General features: G+C 52.5%; 2 protein-coding genes across 2 annotated transcripts in view; one reads left to right on the top strand and one right to left on the bottom strand.

Annotated features, from left to right (window-relative positions):
- The first annotated feature begins 3,068 nt into the window (after positions 1-3,068).
- LOC308502478 (keratin, type II cuticular Hb1-like) lies at positions 3,069-10,779 on the top strand. Its single transcript, XM_081060330.1, has 9 exons — positions 3,069-3,851; positions 5,254-5,462; positions 6,096-6,156; positions 7,071-7,166; positions 7,935-8,099; positions 8,287-8,412; positions 9,135-9,355; positions 9,529-9,560; positions 10,076-10,779. The coding sequence occupies exons 1-9, from the start codon at positions 3,468-3,470 to the stop codon at positions 10,249-10,251; spliced, it is 1,470 nt and encodes a 489-aa protein (XP_080916456.1). The 5' UTR covers positions 3,069-3,467; the 3' UTR covers positions 10,252-10,779.
- KRT7 (keratin 7) overlaps positions 9,750-20,339 on the bottom strand; it is a 16,581-nt gene continuing 5,991 nt past the window's right edge. The window contains exons 5-10 of the mRNA XM_081060337.1: positions 19,266-19,430; positions 18,130-18,255; positions 15,609-15,829; positions 12,786-12,820; positions 12,091-12,398; positions 9,750-11,973 (exon numbers count right to left, since the gene is read on the bottom strand). Of these exons, the coding sequence (XP_080916463.1) occupies positions 12,241-12,398; positions 12,786-12,820; positions 15,609-15,829; positions 18,130-18,255; positions 19,266-19,430 (705 nt within the window). The 3' untranslated portion in view covers positions 9,750-11,973; positions 12,091-12,240. The remainder of the gene's footprint in view (positions 11,974-12,090; positions 12,399-12,785; positions 12,821-15,608; positions 15,830-18,129; positions 18,256-19,265; positions 19,431-20,339) is intronic.

The raw sequence follows: 20,339 nt of genomic DNA, 5'->3' as shown, positions 1-20,339 counted from the left end.
TGTAATTTTTATCCAGATTTTAAGTGGCAGAGCCCAGGCTTGAACCCAGGTATGTCTGATTCCGGAAACACCCCTGAGACTCTACACCATGGAAAAGGAAGAAATGTATTTCTGAAATGGGTCCATTGGTGTTCAGGATGTTTCATGATGCCTTGGATTACCAAAGTAGACGCACACACACTTTCACACACGCACGTACACCCTTCATGTACCATACTGTCCCCTTGTCCCATTGGCTTGCACACCTCTGAGCGTGGCCCTGTCTAGCTCAAGCACCTCTGGTGCTCAGCTTGATATTCCAAACCTGCCCTGCCCACCCACCATATATCCACCATCTGGCCCCAGCGTGCCTCCTTTCCCCCTGCCCTCATCCATCCCCTATTTTTCAGCTACAGTAGACTGCCAGCTGTTCCTCTCACATTCTATGGCCTTCATTGCCTTGTGTCTTTGCTTACACCATTCCTTCTCCCTCTCTCATCTCAGCATATCCAATTCTCACCATTCTTCTGGCCCAACCAAACTGTCATCTTCTCCAAGGACCCTACCCTGACCTCTGGCCCCAAGGCCATGCATGAACTGGAGGCTCACTCCCCCAACAAGTCCCTTGACGTAGTATTTCTCCATGACAGCCAGACACCCTGCAGCTTTGCATTAAGGTCCTCTCTGCCTGCCTGCCCCGCCTGAGTCCACAGTCTCCTCCTTCACACTCTGAGCCTGGTTCCTGCTGGGTGCTCAGCAGGAGTTTGCTCCCTATCTTGAATTAGCTCCTGAGGCTTACTGGGGGTGAAGAAGGAACCTGACAACCAAGACAGAGCATTAGCCTTTCGTCAATAGACTGGTGGGTTGAAGATAAAACGGGCAAAGGAATTATTTCTAGAAGATCTGGCCAAGAATAAAAGTCACCTTCCTCTGCCCCAGCAAGCAGAACGACCAACCCTCTCTATGGAAAAGTCTGACCTTCGTTGTGTCTGAACTCTCTCGTGCTTCAGTCCACTTCTCTCCCCTGGATCCCAAGAATAAAGGAGACACCAGGGAGCGTGTTTCCCTGAGGCTGGGTGAGAGACTAGTACTGACACTTTGGGGGGACCACTGTTCTAGCTGTCAAACCTTTCAATTACATCTCCTTCAGCTCGTGTTCTTAACTGGCACAACTCAGCTTGCAGCCCTCTGCTCTCTCTGGATTTTAATGCACTTGATTAGCTATGAAGACGAGGCTGATTTTTAACCTCCTCATTGATGGTGACAGCACAGAAGCTCCACTCCATCAACCCACCAAAACCAAGAAAGAGATCCAAGCAAGCTTCATGTAAGTGCCCCCATAGTCTAATTTAAGTCCTCCATGCTTCAGGGTAAGTCCATTTCCTCTCGAGAGGGGTACACAAAAGGAAGACTTCTCCAACACTACCATTGCCTGGAGAAATTTGTAGTAGGAATACATAATCCTGAAGCCACAAGTCACACAGCTGGTGACTCTAGCTGAAGCTGGGAGAGGAAGCACAAGACAACATAGAACTAGATTCTATCTTCTCCAGAGGACAGAACTAAGCTTGGGCTAAAACGGCAAAACCAAATCTAGACCAAGGTCAAGGCTGGACCAAAGGGATTCAGGCCTACAAGAGTGTTGGACAGAGTCTACAACATAAGTGACCAGTGCTCACAAGTCTCAAAGTCAGGAAAGACAGGAACTGTCATACATGAAAGAAGAACATGTGTTACGTGCCAGAGTCAGCTTCAACTCCTGGCAACTCTATGAATAAGTGGTGTCCACAATGTCCTGTCCTCAACAGCCTGCTCAGCTCCTGTAGATTCATGCCTATGAGTCTTTTATGGAGTCAATCCATCTCATAGTTGGTCTTCCTTTTTTGACTAAGTGTGAGGTGGGATCCTGGATTGGATCCTGGAAAAGAAAAGAACATTAGGGGAAAAACGGGTGAAACCCAAATTTAAAAAAAAGAGTGTTGGAAAGACAGCAAAGGGGGCAGCGGGGCACTCCCTGGAAATGGGATGCCAAGCAGCCCAAAGTCGGCACAGTTGGCAGTGATGACTTCTGGGGTTCCAGGATTAAATTATCCTTTGCACAATAATAACACATATTTAAAAGCAAAGGAAGCTAAGGATGATTTGCATACTTCTCTTTAATACTTGCTGCTGAGTTCGTACTCTGGTTTCCTCTGTCCATAATTGGGCACATAATTAACTTCCATTATAATGGGCTTAGCTTTCTAGAGTTGCTGGCCATCACCAAGCATCATTTGAGGGGAAGGCAGCTTTGGGTCAGGCCTATTTCTCTAAGGTCCCAAAGCCTAGCAGTCTGGGCTCCTGCCTCCCAGAGGAACTCAACCCTCATTCAGCCCCCAAAGATTCAGACCCTGGGAGGGGCCAGCATGGGGTAGGGCTGGGAGCCGACTTCAGATTCGGACTCTGCCCCTCTATGGAGCCGCCAATGCAAAACGTTAAAGAAGTCACTGGACCACTCTGAGTTCACCTTCCTCAGAAGGATGCTTGGGGTTCAGCTGAGCTAAGGCTTTACAACACCTTCACACACTGCAGGCCCTCCATAAATACAAGTCCCTCCCCTCCCCCTAGCAGAGTGGGGAAGAGCACAGAAAGCAATTTCCAGGAGAGGAAAGGGTGGGTGAGAGTGCCACACTTACAATGAGCTGAGCTCTGAGAAGGAGAGAAGGAGAGAAGAGAGAAGAGAGAAAAAAAGAGAGAAGCTGAGCGCTGAGAAGAGAAAGTTTTTGCCCAAAGGGAGGCAAGATGAATGGCAAATCAATAATAGTACCATAAACAGAACAAACAAACAAATATTTATGGGGCTCTTATTAAGTGGTAGGTAGGGCCCGAAATGCATTCCCGTCTATTATCTCATTAGGTCCTCCCAACAACTCTCAGATGGGTACTATTATTATCCCTATTTCGCGCGAGGAAACTGAGGCTCAGAAAGGTTATTCACCTGTCCAAGGTCATGACAAGAAAATGCAGGACTGACTTCAGAGACTCCTGTCCTTCAACACACACACACACACACACACACACACACACACTCCCCACGCGCGCGGAGCTGCAGAGATAACTAAGACAGGCTTCCCAGCCTGCAGGGTGGCTTCACGGGGCTGGGCCCCAGGAGAGGCCGGCTGTGCGCCCAGAGCGGGGACGGAGCCGACGCTCCCGCGCTGCCCGCACGAGTGCGGCCAAGGGGCGTAGGGGGCCCGCCCCGAGACCGGAGCGCAGGGCGGGCGGAGCTGACCAGGCGCTTCCAGGCCTCGTAAAGCGCGGGCGGGGGGGGCGCACGCTGTTTTATGGAGGCGGCCGGGCGGCCCCGGCTGCTTTGATTCCCGGCGGCACAAGGCCCGAAGGCCGACCTCCACGCTCGTAAACGCGTCGGCCGCGCGCTCCCTCCCCGCGCCCGCGATATAAGGCGCCGCGCAGGCTTGGGGTCCAGTGACCGCCACGGCCGCCGCACCATGTCCTGCCTGCCCTCTCGCCTGGGCTCCCCCTGTGGGGTCCGCGCCTTCAGCTGTGCCTCGGCCTGCGGGCCCCGGCCCGGCCGCTGCTGTGTCACCGCCGCCCCCTACCGGGGCGTGTCCTGCTACCGCGGCCTCGCGGGGACCTTCGGCAGCCAGAGTGTCTGTGGGGCCTTCCGCTCCGGCTCCTGCGGCCGCAGCTTCGGGTACCGCTCGGGCGGCGTGTGCGGGCCCAGCCCGCCCTGCATCACCACCGTGTCTGTCAACGAGAGCCTGCTCACGCCCCTCAACCTGGAGATCGACCCCAACGCGCAGTGCGTGAAGCACGAGGAGAAGGAGCAGATCAAGTGCCTCAACAGCAGGTTCGCGGCCTTCATCGACAAGGTGGGTGTCCTTGATCACACCCGTCCTGCACCTTCCCTTTCTGGCCGAGGCACCGAAGGGATGACCAGGGCAGGAGGGATGGGGTCCTGGTGAGCTCCCCGGTGATGGGGGACATGGACACACATTTGGCCCCAGACCCAGAGCTACGCCTGCGTATAGGGCGGGGGCTCCTGATTTAATGGCTCTGCTATTCTATACAACGTCTGTCCAGATAGGCAGGGTCCCCACACACAAGGTGGGTGTCCTAGAGCGCACCCTTCCTGAGCCCAGGGGTCCTGAGAGAATCTGGGAATTCCCAGGCCAATCTCTCTAGAAACGTGGGATGGGGAGGGCTGATACTTTGTGATAATTTTAGGTGGTATATTAAATAACATTGAAACACCTGATGAGAAAATTCACCTCCTTCCATGTGTGTTTCAATCCTTTTGATTAAATGGAGACAATTTCAGTAGGGGCCAATATGCCTCCAACGTCCCTCTAATACTTGCTACTCACCCACTTTTAATAAAGAGAGCAAGCCTCAGGTTCAGAACCATCTGGGAGAACAGCTTCAGCTACAATTTAATGTTTTATGATTTCCTTTCATGAATGCATAGTGGTATTGTTTTTACAACTATGGTGGTAATATAAAGTTTCCCCTTTAGCTCCATTTAAGTCTAAATGTTAAGTGACTCCATTTCGAGATCAATCATGAGTAAAATAGTACAACAGGATGGCAAATCCTAAAGTCAGATTGAAGGGTTCTGACTTGAAGGGTTCCTATTTGAGAATCACTGTACCCCCAGTCCAGGCCTTTGAGTGTACACAGAGAGAAAGCAGACAGAGATGGAGGGCAAGGGGCTTGCCCAAGAGCCCACCAACAGTGGGAGGCAGAGCAGGACTCCAAGCCCAGGCCCTCTCCAGCTCTCCAGACCCCTGGGGCTAGAGGGTCCAAAGCTTGGGTCCAGCTACCAGATGAAGTGGGCGAGGGGCCAGGGTAGCAGGGCTCCCTTTACATGACCTGTGACATCATCTCCCTGATACCCATCGCCAGAAATCTCACACTGAGATCTGAGTCTAGTAACTCTGCCTAACAGGTTGAGTTCTCATGCTTCTCATGTAGGGGCTCAGCAACCTACCTGGCTCCTGACCACGTGCTACCTGGACTCATGCTACGCGAGAGAGTACTCAGTCCACCTGAGGACAGGGCCTGACATTTCCCAGCCCCTTGCTCACATCCCTAAGTTGGAATATCCAGATATACATGATAATCAGGAAATCCAGAAGTTGCCTTGTCTCCCACTGTCTACGTCTGTCCCATCTGTGCTCAGCTCCAGCTTTGGGAATTCACCTTAAAGCAATTTCCCCAAATTGGGTTTGGGACACCAGCAGCCATCTTACACTTTCCCACCTCGAATGGCAGGTGCGCTTCCTGGAGCAGCAGAACAAGCTGCTGGAGACCAAGTGGCAGTTCTACCAGAACCGCAAGTGCTGCGAGAGCAACCTGGAGCCGCTGTTTGAGGGCTACATCGAGACGCTGAGGCGGGAGGCCGAGTGTGCGGAGGCTGACAGCGGGAGGCTGGCCTCGGAGCTCAACCACGTGCAGGAGGTGATGGAGGGCTACAAGAAGAAGTGAGTGCATCAGGGAAGAGGGTTTGGAGAAAGATAATGGGATTACGTCAACGCAGGATTGATTGGGGTTAGACCACTAGAGGAATTTGCCAGTAGGAAGAAGATAGTGACAGGAAGCCTGTGGGAAATTTTTTCTTTACTGGGATGGGAATTTAAACACTGGAGGAAATCTGAGCTGCTCCAACTACCTCCTCATCATGTGTTTATTTCATTAATTCATCAAACATTCATTGAACATCTACTCTCTGTTCCATGAGCTGTGTCGGGCCCCGAGGTGAGGTAGGGGTAAGAAAGGAGAGGAAGGGGGCAAACTAGAACTAGGGCAGGCTTCCTGCCCTCCAGGGAGTTACAGCCCAGAAGCAGAGAGGAAAATGCACAAGGCACATGCCCTGGCCCACATCAGGAATGAGCGCTCCTAAAACAGGAGGCGCATTGGGTGACACAGGTTGGTTTGAGTGCCAAGAGGAAAGGGATGGAGAAGGTCCCTTCTAAGCCAACACTTTTGATTCTATGACCACCTCCAAATATCCACTTCCTGGAATGTGTTTATCTGGGCCTTCATTCTCTTTTTCTCTCTTCAAATCCCAGCCTATTGAAGTTCTAGCCACTGAACCTTGTGCTCTTTGCCCACAGGTATGAAGAGGAAGTGGCACTGAGGGCCACTGCCGAGAATGAATTTGTAGCCCTGAAGAAGGTAAGTGACCCCAGAATACTGGTCCCACAACTCAGACCTGAAAACGGAGGCAGGAGGGAGCTCTCCATAATTCAGAGAGGCTGAGTGACTCCCCCAGAATCACATAGCCCAGTCTCTCCTCTATTCCTTTTTCCAAGTGCCCAATGCCCCCTGGATGGCTCAGACACCAGAGCACACTGCCTGCTTCAGGCAGGGCATTCTTCTCCCCCATCTGTGGTAACTCCTGTCTGGCCGATGGCTTCCCACCTCCTTCGGCCCTATGCCTGGCAGAGAGTAGGCACTCAATAACTATTTGTGAATGAAAGAGCATGTGACGCTACAAGATGGCTACATCCTCTGGCCAGCAACAATTGGGAAATGCTGGCATGAACAGTGTTGTTGTCCCTCACCCCTTAGACTTGACTGGGAAGCATGCCATCACGTGGACTCTCCTCAGGTCCTTCCAACCATCGCCATATGAGGAAGGCAGGGGTTACCGTGAGGAAACTGAAGCACAGAAGTCAGGGGTCTTGCCCTGAGTCACACTGGCTTGAAAGGGGCAGAGCTGATCCCTGAGACCGCTTCTCTGACCATAGCTCTAGATTTCTTTCCATGAGATTCCACAGCAGAGAGAGGTGGGGCATCATTAGAATTGACCCATTTTATACGCCATCCTAAGTTTCAGTGACAGTACAAAATATGGATTCTACAGGAATCATCCCAGTGGGTACTAGAAGTGCCTAGAAACCTCAGGGTCTCCCTCCTTTCCCCAACCCTGTTCCTGACCTCACCTCTAACTGCGCCGGTGCCATACCAGGCACTGGGATGAGCACACTCCAGGGCGTGTGTCCACCCTGGTTGGGGTGCCCATCGCTGGTGGGGAGAATTGTGTGTTGTCCCCCAGTGAGACTGCTGTGCCGCCCTCTGCCTTTCAGGACGTGGACTGCGCCTACCTCCGCAAGTCAGACCTGGAGGCCAATGCGGAGGCCCTGACCCAGGAGATTGACTTCCTGCGAAGAATGTATGAGGAGGTGAGGGGTCACAGAGCAGTGGGGCAGCAAGGCGGATGTTAGTTACACACTGGAAAGCACTAGCCACCCCTTGGCTTCTAACCCCTGGGTCAGGGGAGTGCAGAGCAGAGTTGAGAGACCCAATGCAGGTTTGCTATCAGAAGGTGAAGTGTAGCTTGATATCTCATCTGTAAGCATTCCTCAGACAAGCTGGGTTCCTGGTTACTGTGGAGACAATGACCACAGATTGGGAAATTCTGGTCCTAGACCATAAGGATCCAGCCAGGAGGCCCTGACTGAGATCAGGCAATGAACTTCAGATAAGGTTTCGAGGCAGGAATTCCCACCCGGTCTCAGGAATTTTTTTCGCTTTCCCGTTCCCAAATCCCGAGATACAAAGTGTTTTCTGTTCTCCACGATGTCTTGTTTCCACAAAGTGACGGCCGATACTACCACCACCTGGGTTCAAGGAGCCAATTTTCCTGATTTCTTGACCAACTTTTCTCAGGATTTGGGAACAGAAAAGTTAAAAGAATTCCCAAGAATGGGAGGGAATTCCCGCCTGGAAACTCTCCGACATGGGTTCCTCTCAGCCTCAGGACTCTGAGTCTGAGGAGCACTGAGGGGTCCCAAGGTTAAAGGGGAGACGTTGCCTTGGAGGTGGGGGCTTCAGACAGTGAAGCTGTGGAGGAAGCAGGGGAAGGGGCCAGGGAAGGACCAGGAGAGCGCAAGCTTCTCAGAGCGGGGATTCCGGTTGGGGAAGCTCTTACCACTTCCCTGCCCCCACAGGAGATCCGAGTCCTCCACGCCCACATCTCAGACACCTCGGTCATCGTCAAGATGGACAACAGCCGCGACCTCAACATGGACTGTGTCGTGGCCGAGATCAAGGCTCAGTACGACGACGTCGCCAGCCGCAGCCGGGCCGAGGCCGAGTCCTGGTACCGCAGCAAGGTGAGTGCCCAGCGCCCCCTTCCCAGCACCCCCGCAGGAAGGATGATAAAAGGGCTTTGGCTTTTGTGTAGGTGGATGGGCAAGGGAAGGGCAGGCAGCTCTCAGGATGCGGTGGCAGATGTGTAAGCTGTGGGACTCAGTGGAATGACATATCCTGTGCCCCATGAGCGTCTCTGCTTCCCCCCAGTGCGAGGAGATGAAGGCCACGGTGATCCGTCACGGGGAGACCCTGCGCCGCACCAAGGAGGAGATCAACGAGCTGAACCGCATGATCCAGAGGCTGACCGCCGAGGTCGAGAATGCCAAGTGCCAGGTACGGGATCCTGGGCCACTCCTCCATGTAGAAGGAGAAGGGGGTAAGATGCAGCAGGGAGATTCAAGCTTGACACCTTGCCAAAATGTGGGAAAAGGAGCAAACATCAAATAGTAGGTGAGTTCCTCCATAGAAAACAGTCCACTGAATGGGGGCAGGAGAGGAGGGAGCAGTATGGATGGGGAATGAAATGACTGGGATTTTCCTGCTCTTGGGGCACAATGGGTCAGAGGAAATAATACCGGTCTGAAGGGCAGGAAACACAGTTTCTCAAACCAGCCATGTCACTAGCATACCACGTGATTTGGGGCAAACCATTTCAACCCTGGCCCATTGTTCTAGATCAGTAATCACACAATCAGATATCACAGAGGTTAGTAAATGGTGAAGTAGGCTGTACTGAAGGCACTAAAGTGTGGTAAGCTAGAAAGCACAAAAGAAAGAGCTAATCAGATCCAACTGAGGCAGGCCCTATGGAAATGTAGGTCCAGTGGGGCCACGATCCTTAGATTTTTCAAGAGAAGGCAGGAATCTAGATTTTTATGTTAAATTTAAAAAATTAAAGGCACTGTGCCAACATTCCTGGGAGCACTAAGTTGAAACCACTGACCTCAAAACTGGGAAAGGCCCCTCCTTCCTCTGACAGTCAATGGTCATTGGAGGCCTGGACCTTGATCCCAAATCCAGAACAGGAGCTTTAACAACCCTCCCCTGCCACACAGAACACCAAGCTGGAGACCGCAGTGACCCAGGCTGAGCAGCAGGGTGAGACGGCCGTCAGCGATGCCCGCTGCAAGCTGGCCGAGCTGGAGGCCGCCCTGCAGAAGGCCAAGCAGGACATGGCCTGCCTGCTCAAGGAGTACCAGGAGGTGATGAACTCCAAGCTGGGCCTGGACATTGAGATCGCCACCTACAGGCGCCTGCTGGAGGGCGAGGAGCAGAGGTGAGGACCACACCTGTGGGGAAGATCTCTCCTCAATCTCCAGAAACTGTACCTAGAGACAGGAGCATGTTTGCATATTATTTGCATCTAATTTACATCAGGCTTACTTGGAGGAAAGAATTTGTAAGCTTTGTTCCCTCCAACTAAGTTTTGTCTCTTTGCTCTCTCCACAGGTTGTGTGAAGGCATTGCTGCTGTAAATGTCTGTAAGTAATCTATACTGTGGGTTCTGAAATAAGGGCTTGGGGATCCTGGTGGGCAAACTTTTTCCATCAAGGGCCAGACAGTAAATCTTTTAAGCTTGTGGGCCATGCAGTCTCTGTCTCAGCTACTGAACTCTGTTGTGGTCATGTGAAAGCAGCCATGGACATAAGCAATACTTAACAAATAGGTCTGGCTGGGTTCCAATAAAACTTTATTTACAAGTATTAATACACAACCACAATTTGAAAACTCTGGAAGGAAGGAAGGGAATGTGGCAGTGAATAATTATGATAAATAGCTATTTCTGCCTATAGGGATGGCCTGGGCTAACAGTTTATCAAGCATGCTTGACATTGGACTGAAGGAAGGAGTGCCCATATGTGCGGGTGTTTGGGGGGGTAGGAGGGAATAGAAATGGAATGAGGAGCCCTGAGCAAGAGAAGGGGGCTCTGGCCAGCAGGCAGCAGCCGCCAGCCACCACCTGGCACAGGGACTTAACCTTGCTCTCCTCCCGCAGGTGTCAGCAGCTCCAGGGGCGGGGTTGTTTGTGGGGACCTCTGTGTGTCAGGCTCCCGGCCTGTAACAGGCAGTGTCTGCAGCGCCCCGTGCAGCGGAAACCTGGCGGTGAGCACCGGAATGTGTGCCCCCTGCGGACAGAGTTGTGGCAGCGGCCGCACGGTGCGGTTTGCATAGCGCCTCCCGCTTTGTACGTACTCCGCTGGAGGAGCTAACTGGCCCCAAGTCCAGCGGCCAGCCTGGAACTCCGAAAGTGCCTGGGCTTGAAACGGAAGGGCTTTGGAACCAGCAGTCTGACCTGCCCCCACTGCTGCCTTATTTTCTCGCATCACCCCCACACCCCCATGGCCCCCATGCTTGTCTCTTCGTTTCTTTCCAGGGAGGTGGCCTGCCCGCATGTCTTGGCAGCTCTCCCCCATTCCCAAGAGTCCAAATGACTGGATTCCTTGCAACCCTGGGCAAAGATCCAATCCTGATTCGGCTGCTCTGGGGGCTTGGACTCCTGTGGCTTCTAAGGGAGGGACTGGCCCTAGGGACCCTCAAGTGTGGAAGTGCTGCTGGCGCTGTGCCTCCCCTGCCCTCTAAACCTGCGCACGGTTTCAAGTTGTCTCTCATGGGACTTTCTGCGGCTGCCTGGGCTCCCTCTTCTCCCTTTCCCTGGTGCTTGGTCTCCACCTTTTCAATAAAGCTCATCAGTCATATATCACGGCTCAAGACGCTTGCATTTGTGCTTACACATGTGGACTTCCAGGCCAGTTTTCACCCCCACTGGAGGCAACAAAGTAGCTGTTCTCAGCCAAACAGGCAGAGAGGGCTGTCTCTGAGGCACCCTGCCCCAGGCACCACCCTCCTACATCTTGAAGGCTGCAGGGGCATGGGCCAGCAGCCCTAAAACCCAGACGCACAGAAGCACAGAAGGAGCTGGAAAGGAAGTGAGAAGGGTAACGGGGAGCCTTAGTGAGGAGGGGGAGGGCCTACCTCTCCTTACACCTATGGTGGGGACCTCATCACTTGGGCTGCTGGGACACCAGTGGTCCACTTCCTCCATTCCACCCCCACCTTAACATGTGAAAATTCCTGACCATGGGATGGAATATACAGATCCCCTCCCCCCAGAAACCAATACTCCCTAGATAGCCCCCATGCCCCCACACACACCATCATCACCCCTGGAGGGGTCCCAGACACAGAGACTCCCCCATCTCCTCCCCAGTTCCCACCATGTGCTGCTGTCCATCCTGAATGAATAATCCCAAGCATAGACCACAAAAACACCCCACACCCTCACGTCATACAGACCCTACATCAGAGACCTAACACACAGATGCCCCATCAAGCACAGACTTAACACAGATGCCCCCAGGGGTCCAGACACACAGCCCATCCCTCAGCCCACAGACCCAGGAACAGAGCCACTACCAGGGACCCAGATTATGGGGGAACCCTCACCCTATCCCCTTCCCAAACACACTCAAACCTCCTCCCACCACCACTACTCCCACAGCATCCCAGACCCAGAGAGCCGCTTCTAGGACCTCAAACACACACTGTCCAGGGCTCCAGGGCCTGGCGGACACAGCACCAGGAAGGGGTGAGGGCAGCTGGTCTGAGAGTAGAGAGTTGGCTGGTCCACCCGGAAACTAGGGCCTAAGGAATGTACTCTGGCAGCACACAGGTCGGGGGCGGGGGGTTCAAACAGGCCTCCACCCCCGTCCACAGGAGAGGACTCCAGTGTCCATGTCCGGGCAGAGCCAGAACTTCCCTGGGTATGTTTGGACTTCTTCAGGAGAGGCGTTAGAATTGACCCCAGGCCATGGAAGGGGCCAAGGCTTCACACTGGATAAGAGCCAGGTTCCTTAGAGCAGCAGCCCAATGTCAGCCATGCGCTTTCCCAGTCTCCTGCACAAAAGGCCTTTAGTTATCAGGACAGACTCTGTCTTCTCCAGGGCCCTTCCCTCCCCACCCCCTTGTCCACCCAAATGAAGCCAGGGTACCAGGTACCAGGCATGGGCTCACCGAGGCTTCAGAAACAGACTATTTTATTGGAAGCAATCTGACATCATTTCTCAGACTGCTTTGCAATCTTCTTGGGACCAGGGATGGGATGAGGAGGGAGTTCTCCTGTGACTGTGGGGGAGGAGGTATGGGTTTCCCCATATCCAGGTCTCAGTTGAGGGCACTCCTGCGCGTGGCAGATGTGGTCCTGATGGAATAGGCCTTGAGAGTCCCAGGCCCTCCGTCACTCAAGAATCTCAGGGCATTGCTGCCCATGGTTCCCCCGAAGGCCAGCCCGCTGCCACCACCACCAGTGGTATTCACCACAGCTGGGAGTGAAGAGAGGAGGATTCCATTAGCATGAGGCCCACCACCAAGGCGCCCATCCCTTCCCTCCACCCTACCTTCCTGCCATAGCAGCCCTTTCCGCCCACCACCACCTCCATGTCCCACCACCCACAAGAGGCCAGGCCAGGAGGAGCTGTGGACAATGCGGGAGGGGAGGTCTGCTCCACATGTGCTCCTTGCCCCACCCTCCCCTCTTGTAAGACTTCCCTGGGATGTTGAGCTTGGCTGGCTGGGAGCTCCAGGGCACCTGGAAGCTATTGAAGGAGGTTGCCGGTCCCCCCAAGGCCAGGCCCTGAGACCAATGTGCCATCCTATAGACCCTACCCAAACTGGACATTACAAGGGGTGAGTCAAAGCCAAGGACTTACAGATGTTCAGGGCTCCCACTCCATTTCCGTCCAACCTGGGGGCAGAGGAGAGACCTGTGAGACCAACTCTTTCCTCAGCGCTGGAGGAGGCCCTCCCAGGCACCCCTCCACCCAGGCCCCAAGCAAGATTGGTGTTCCTTCCTCTGTCCCCACACTTCCAGCCTTCCTTCAACCTTGTTGTAAAATGAGCAAGGAGGAGTGGGGGGCAGGGTTCCCTTAAGCCCTCTTACCTACTGGTACATGACATTGGGAAGGTCTCAGAGCCTCTATTTCCTCACCTATAAATAGGGCTTAATTTAGTACCAACCTCACAGGGCGTTTTGGGAGGGATCAATGACATAATTTCCCTAAAGCCCTGGGCACACAGGATTCGGTCAATGGTAGCCACACTCATTATTATGTAGAGAGCTTCCTCCCCGAAGCAGACCATGAAATCCTCAAAGTGGGCTGTAGCTTACTGATTCCTATATCTCCAGCCCCCAGCACGAAGTCAGGCATGCACTAATGAATATGTGTTGAAATAATTACTGTATTGTTGACTGAGTGAATGCAGCTCCAGCTGGGACTGAGGAGGGAATGGGGGTGGCTTTAAGCAGCCTGTGGGGCTGAAACACATCCTTCACCGGAAATTAAAAATCCATCCAAGACAGCTGTGTGTGTTTGCTTTGTGACGCACAACCCCATTGTCACCAAGCCCTTGGCCTCGAGGATGAGTTTACTCTGCACAGGGGAGGGTACACCTTGTGTTTGTGGAGGGAATGAGAAGAGACCACTGGCTCAGCATCTAGGCCCTTTGTTCAAATGGCCGCAGCAAGTCTGGGATCCTGTTGCTGGCAGTGCTTTGCGGGGAGAGAGAGAGGGGAGCCAGGCTGCAATCAGACAGCAATTTCATATAAGAATTTCTGGTACAAAGCCTAAAGAACTCAAAAGGAAGGGACTTGAATATCTCAGGCTCTAGTGGCTTCTGTGACTTTTCTTTTGTCACCCTAAATAAATATTTTTGTGCCTAATTTTATATTTGTAACTTTGTATTCTTAAAAAAAATTTTTTTAAAGACCCTCCATCCAAATTGTGTGAATTTGTAGGTCTTAGACCAGCCCCTGGGAAACGCTGAGGGGATAAGGGATAAAAACAAGGTGTCCATCTCCATGTCCCCTAAGTGGTGGAGAGAGAACAGTCTCCTCTCAGAGAACCAGGATAGGCTCCTGTGACAGCAACCTGGGTTTATACGCGGCTTTCCGGGGGAATGTCTCTGCCTGCTGTACAACCTTGGGCACACCACTCACATCCGTGAGCGTTAGCCCCATCAGCCCACAGGAGAAAGTGGATCAGGCCCCACTCTGTCCCCCAGTTAAGATTCTATGAGGAAAAAAGGCCCAGGATATGTGTTTCCAAGAAGTGGGACTCCTGTACCCACAGTGGAGGAGGGTACAGAGAGAGGCATCATGGCTGGGACAGTTGGGCCCAGGTGCTGCCCTGTGCCCAAGATCAGCTGGTCTCAGTCTTCCCAGAGGGCTTTGGTGTTCAATTCCTCATCACACAGAAACTAGGTGCCAACTTTCCTCTTCCTTCCCACCTCTCTTTCCAGACTGATTTCAGCATTCAGCACAGCCCCCAGTGCTCCCCTGTTCCCCAACTCCTTCCTCTCCACTCCATTCATGCCCATCTTCTCTCACCAGCCCTCTGGAATAATACTCAGGGGGAAAAAAAGTTCTGTGTGAACTCAGCATTTTATAAATCCTAACTACGGGTCTCCAAGTGCTTCCTTTGCAGATGTTTTGTCTCCTCAACCCCTCCGCAAGCTCTCTGAGGGCAGAAACATGTCTTACATATCATCTTTCTCTGTGTTGGGTTCCAACAAGCCAAGCCATGAGTTCTACTTCCAGGCCTTTGCCCTCTCAGCTTCTCCAAATCCTAACCTTCCCCCAAGGCACAACTCTACTGCCTGTCTGTTGACTGAACGAATCACCCAACCTATCAAGGTGAGACTGAAGGCCCAACTTCGTGGACATAGATTCCATGTCTTTCATGAAGAACTCCCTAAAAGATTAACCCATCCCAGCCTCCTCTAAAGCTGCAGGTAAGTATGCAAATATCTCTGGGGACAGAGGGAAATTAACCTGCTTCACCACAGTCAGTCAATACCACATGACTTTGCACTTTATAGAGTGAGAAGCAGCCTGGCGTTATGGAAGATGCTTGAACCAGGAATCAGCAGAATTTGACTGCACACCAGCCCGGTCCACACAATTAATAAAACTGAGCCACAGTTTCTCGTCTGTATCAGCAATGCCTGACCTGCTAACCTGAATGTTCTATGGATCAAACACGATGACCCTGCTAACGGCCATACACATGAAGGGGCTGCTATTACTTCAACTCTCCTACTGTGCTTTACACCACATGGTCTAGAACAGGGGTGTTCAAACTTTTTTCAACGTTTTTCACCAAGGGCCATATGCGGTAAAATACACAAACAGCCGGGCCACTCACTCGAGGTGAGGTACATTTTGCCTCACCTGGTTTATTTAACTAAATATATTTTTAGTTAAACTAAATATAAACTAAATATATTTTTGGAATTTGCTGTGGGCCAATAAAAAAATGGATCGCCCGCGGGCCGCAGTTTGGACGCCCCTGGTCTAGAAGATCATCATCTCATCGAGGGCAAAGAAGTAAGCATCAGCTGTGCCCTCCCTGCACCTCCCACCTTCAGTGCCCTGCAGAAGAGCGGACACAGGAAATGCTTGTTGATGGATGAATGCCACGCCCCAGCCCCACTGAGCCCGGAAGGATCCCTTTCCCCGGCTTCCGTGACCTCACCGGCTCTCCTCGCCCTCCAGCAGCTTGCGGTAGGTGGCGATCTCGATATCCAGGGCCATCTTGACGTTCATGAGCTCCTGGTACTCCCGGAGCTGCCGGACCTTGTCCTGCTTGGCCTGCTGCAGGGCGGCCTCCAGCTCCTCCTGCTTCCCACGCGCATCCTTGAGGGCCAGCTCCCCACGCTCCTCAGCCTCAGCGATGGTGGCCTCCAATTTGGCATGCTGTGGGCAGTAGAGGAGCTGTGAGGTGGGGCCAGGCCTCACCAGCCTCTGCCTTCCTGCCTTCCCATCCTGCAGCGAGCACCTGGGCAACTTGTTTCCGGGGCTTCATTGGCACCAGCCAACTTCCCCAAACACTGGAGGATCCCAAGGGTTAAAAACATAGGTTCTGACACCCAATGCCTAGGTCTCTGCCACTTCCTAGCTGTGTGATCGTAGATTAATCAACCCTTCTAAGCAAAAGTCTCCTCTATTCTAAAATAACAATAATCAGTGTCTACCTCATGAGGATAGTCTGAGAACTAAATGAGGTAATATCCAAGTCCTTGAGACAGTGTCTCTCATACAGTAAGTACTTAATAAATGCTATTATGATTACTATTATTAATAAATGCTATTACGACTTACAAATAAATGCCCAGCTCCCCAGCCCCAAGCTTGAGGAACTCCAAATCATGGGCGCCTAGATGAGTCCTCAGGTTTTAGGTAGCTGCTAAGAACAAAAAAATCACCTTCGAAACAGGAACCAGTTTGGAACAGGCCTAGAACAGGAAGACTTGGAGCACAGAGTCACTGCTTGGAACCCCCAGACCCGAAATGCATGATCAGCTGCCCCCAGGTTTGGGAGGGGTGATCAGATTCATGATGGCCCTAAGCAACAGCTGCCACTTCCTGCCTGTGGCTCCATCCCTACCCTCAGGAGTCTATCTGGTCCCAGGTCTTGTTTGGTCAGCTCAGAGGGCCCCATCCCCATTCCCTAGCCCAGTTCTCCTCTTTCTCACTGACCATTCCCTGCCCTTAGAGCCTCTCCTCTCATACAGCGCATGCACTCTGCCTCTCTTCCCAGCCCTGCTAATCCTCCCAGGGAGGCCCTCTGATACTCTTCTGCCCCTTGTCCACCTGTCAGTGCCCTTCTTGTCACACTGATGCCCCCTTGGCTAGGCCTATCCTGTTGCCTTTGGGCCCCTTAACGGGGGCAGACACCCCAACAATCGGGCCTGACTCTGCCCTGTTGTGTGAGAAGCTACCCAGATGTGGTGAAAACTGCAGGGATTGGGCAACCGCCATTCATGAGTCTGTGCCTCCCCTCCAACCTGGAAACTAGCTTGCTTCATGGGTGATTCATGGCCCTGTATCTTTGCCAGGAGGCAGTCAACAAAACCACAGTTCTCTGAGTTTCTGGACAAATCACCACACATCCCATCCCCCCAACTTATCTGGAAGTTAGCTCTCTGAAACTGCAGCACAAGTCACCTTCCCTCCCTCCCACGGCAGACACTTGCTCAGGCTTAGCTGCCCCACCCACCCACATGCCTCGGTCAGGGCTTGGAGGGACCCTTCCCTCATCAACGCCACCCATGCCAGCTTCACAGCACATCCTCCCATCAGTCTCTCATCTTGAGACCTGAGCCCCAACCATGCACCAGGTGCTAGGAAGGGAGGATCAGTGAAGCAGACAGATGGGGTCTCTGCTCTTAAGGCATTTCTTTTATGTTTTCTTGGGGGAGGAGGGGAATCAATACTTAATAAGACAGAACATTTTAGATAGTGATAGGTACTTCAGAGAACTCCAGACAGACTGCTGATAGAGAAGCTGGGTGGTTGAGGGAGCCATCTCTGAAGTCCTTTATCCTATTTCCCAGGGATAGGAAAGGGACAGCCATGTGCCATGTACAAAGCTGGGAGAACCACATTCCAGGTAGAGGGAACACCAAGTGCAAAGGCCCTGAAGCATGAAGATGCTTGGCAAATGCAAGGTACAGGAAGCAGGCCAGTACGGCCGAAGCACAGTGAGTGAGGGAGTGGTGGGAAGTGAGGTCCAGGTTGGGACAGGGTCTTATCAGCCATAGTAAAGGTTTCTGCTAGCTGCTGTCCACCCCCCCCACACACACACACACCAACGCTCACCACACTGTGAGCTCCCAGGTATACAGCACATTGCACCCAGAGCTAGGTGCAAGAGAGTGCTCGGTACCAATTTGGTAATGAATGGTGGTTCTTCTCTGGCTGGCCAGCCTGAGGCTCCTTCCACAGGCTCTATGCCCAAATAAGACTCCTCTCCTCCCTTCGGCCTGAGCCAGGACCTGGCCAAGAACATTCCGTCCTGGAGATCTCCCAAGTGGGGGGCCTGAGAGACTTGAGCTGCACTACCCTCAGCCCCCAGGGCCGGAGGTGGGGGCTGGGGCAGGGGCAGGGGCAGGGCTGACAACCCTGCCCCCAGCGTCCTGCTGCTCGTTCTCAGCTGGCTGCCCTGCACATGCCCCAAGAAATAGGAAGGAGCGAGGAGGAGGGCTTGTGCCTACCTGATTCTTGATGTTGTCAATCTCAGCCTGCAGCCTCTGGATAGCCCGGTTCGTCTCTGCAATCTCATTCCTGGTATTCCGAAGGTCATCTCTGTGCTTCCCAGCCTGGGCCTGGAGGGTCTCAAACTGGAGGGGCCATACAGAGACGTATGGCAGGGGGAGGGCAATAATTACAGGTGACTCATCCCTCTCCCCACCCAAGGAAGGCCCAAGGTTCTAAGTGACAAGACCTCCCAGCTTATTCTCCCAGGGAGGGACAGTCTGGCTCGTACAACCCTTGCCCAATGCCAGGAGTCCAGACATTAGGCAGTGGGGTGGGGCAGGGGCTCGATTTCCTCCCAGTCAGGTCAGGGAGGACAAGCATGTCTCCTGATATCCTAGTGCTGGAGAATCACTGGAAGTCCGAGACCCTCACTTGTAAGCACCCCACTCCTCAGTACCACCCATTTCACAGACGACGAGAGTGAGTCCCAGGGAATGAAGGCACTGCCCAAGGATCATACAGCAAGTCTGAGCTCAGGTCCCCTTGTTGGCATATGTGTGTTCTCACCCGTGCACCATGAATGACTCCCTATCTGTGCAGAGACAGCCCTCTATGTTGCTTTAAACCCTGCCGTAAGTTGCCTCCCCCCACACCCCCACCCACGCCCACAGCACCTGCACAGTCAGCAGCTCTGGCTCCACGCAACACCTGGTCTGGAGCCCTAGGACACAAGATCTAGTCCCTGCTCTTCCATCTACAGCTGTGTAGTTAAGCAAATTACTTAACCTCTCCATGCCTCAGTTTCCTCATCTGTAAAATGGGGATAATAACAGCCTACCTAATAGGGCTGTTCTGTGGGTTAAATGAGTCAATACAGATAAAACAACTGAAACACTGCCTAGCACTATGAATATTTGCCAAAATTTAGCTATTGTAATTATTAATCCATGTCCACTTCCTCTGCCCTGCTTCCCCATCAGAGCAGGGCCCTTCATTCACATCCTCTTCTTCCCAGGACACGGGAGAGCACCACAGACTTAACCACTGGTCTGTGCCAGAACAGTGGGACCCAGGCCTTAAAGTCTGAAGACAAGGTGAGGAGTGCCACCAAGGACCCTGCAGGAGGAGGAAATATGCCTCAGTGTCTGCACACCTTGGTCTGGTACCAGGTCTCAGCCTCGGCCCGGCTGCGGTTAGCAATCTCCTCGTAATGGGCCTTGACCTCAGCGATGATGCCGTCCAGGTCCAGGGAGCGGCTGTTGTCCATGGACAGGACCACGGACGTGTCGGAGACCTGGGCCTGCAGCTCTGACAACTCCTGTCGGGACCAGACAGAACGTTGGGATGTGAGGTGTGACCCACCCCCAGTCCCACGCCTAACCTGGGATTTCCCACACATTAGGAAAAGGAAAAGGGAAGAGGCTGGAGTGGGTGTGAGTCACTAGGCAGTGAAGGGGCACAAACCAGCACCTGCTAAACACTTCTGTCCACTCTGGCTCCCTGAAAAGCCCATTTGCAACTTCTCCAGTAAGAGTCTGGTGGGAGTACAGTGGATAAAGGGGTGACAGGGTATGGTGAGCTGTGATGATGCCTGCTATGAAGTGCAGCTGCTGGAGCATGCGTTCTACTGCAAAGGGGATAAAATAAGTCCTATTCTGCCCTGTAACAGAACACTCTGCAGCCTTTAAAACTGGTGGAATGGCTGTATTTACGGACAGGGAAATATATCCATACATACTGTTACATGAACAGTACTGCTCACATAACAGTATATATGGAAACAGAAACAGAAATAGATACTGTTTTATTAAAGGATATGTTTCTATGCCTCTCTGTGTATATATGCACAGAATAAGTCTGAAAAGGTAGATACCAAGAAGATAAGAGCAGGTATAGGTGCCCTGTTTCTAATTTTATGCTTTACTTAATTTTCTGAGATTTTTTGCAAAGAATAAGAAAAGAATCATATATACATTTATATAACCACATATCTATATACATATACACATGTGCACGTGCATACATATATGTGACAGACATATGAAGACCTGCACTATTAGAAATGCCCAAAGGAAGCCTCAAGGATCCAGTCCCTGACATTAACACATGTGGAAATTCGCTCTGAGGGTCTCCTGGAGGCTGGGTGTTCAGGCTAAGACTAGTCTGAACTGAGAACTGAAAATTGTACTTAGCCTCATGGGTAATTATGTCCCCGACCAGCCCTTCC

Source organism: Rhinolophus hipposideros (genome assembly GCF_964194185.1).
Source record: "Rhinolophus hipposideros genome assembly, chromosome: 9".
Taxonomy (NCBI): Eukaryota; Metazoa; Chordata; class Mammalia; order Chiroptera; family Rhinolophidae; genus Rhinolophus; species Rhinolophus hipposideros.
Note: the sequence above shows the minus strand (reverse complement) of the source record. Positions and strands in the feature narration are given on the sequence as shown.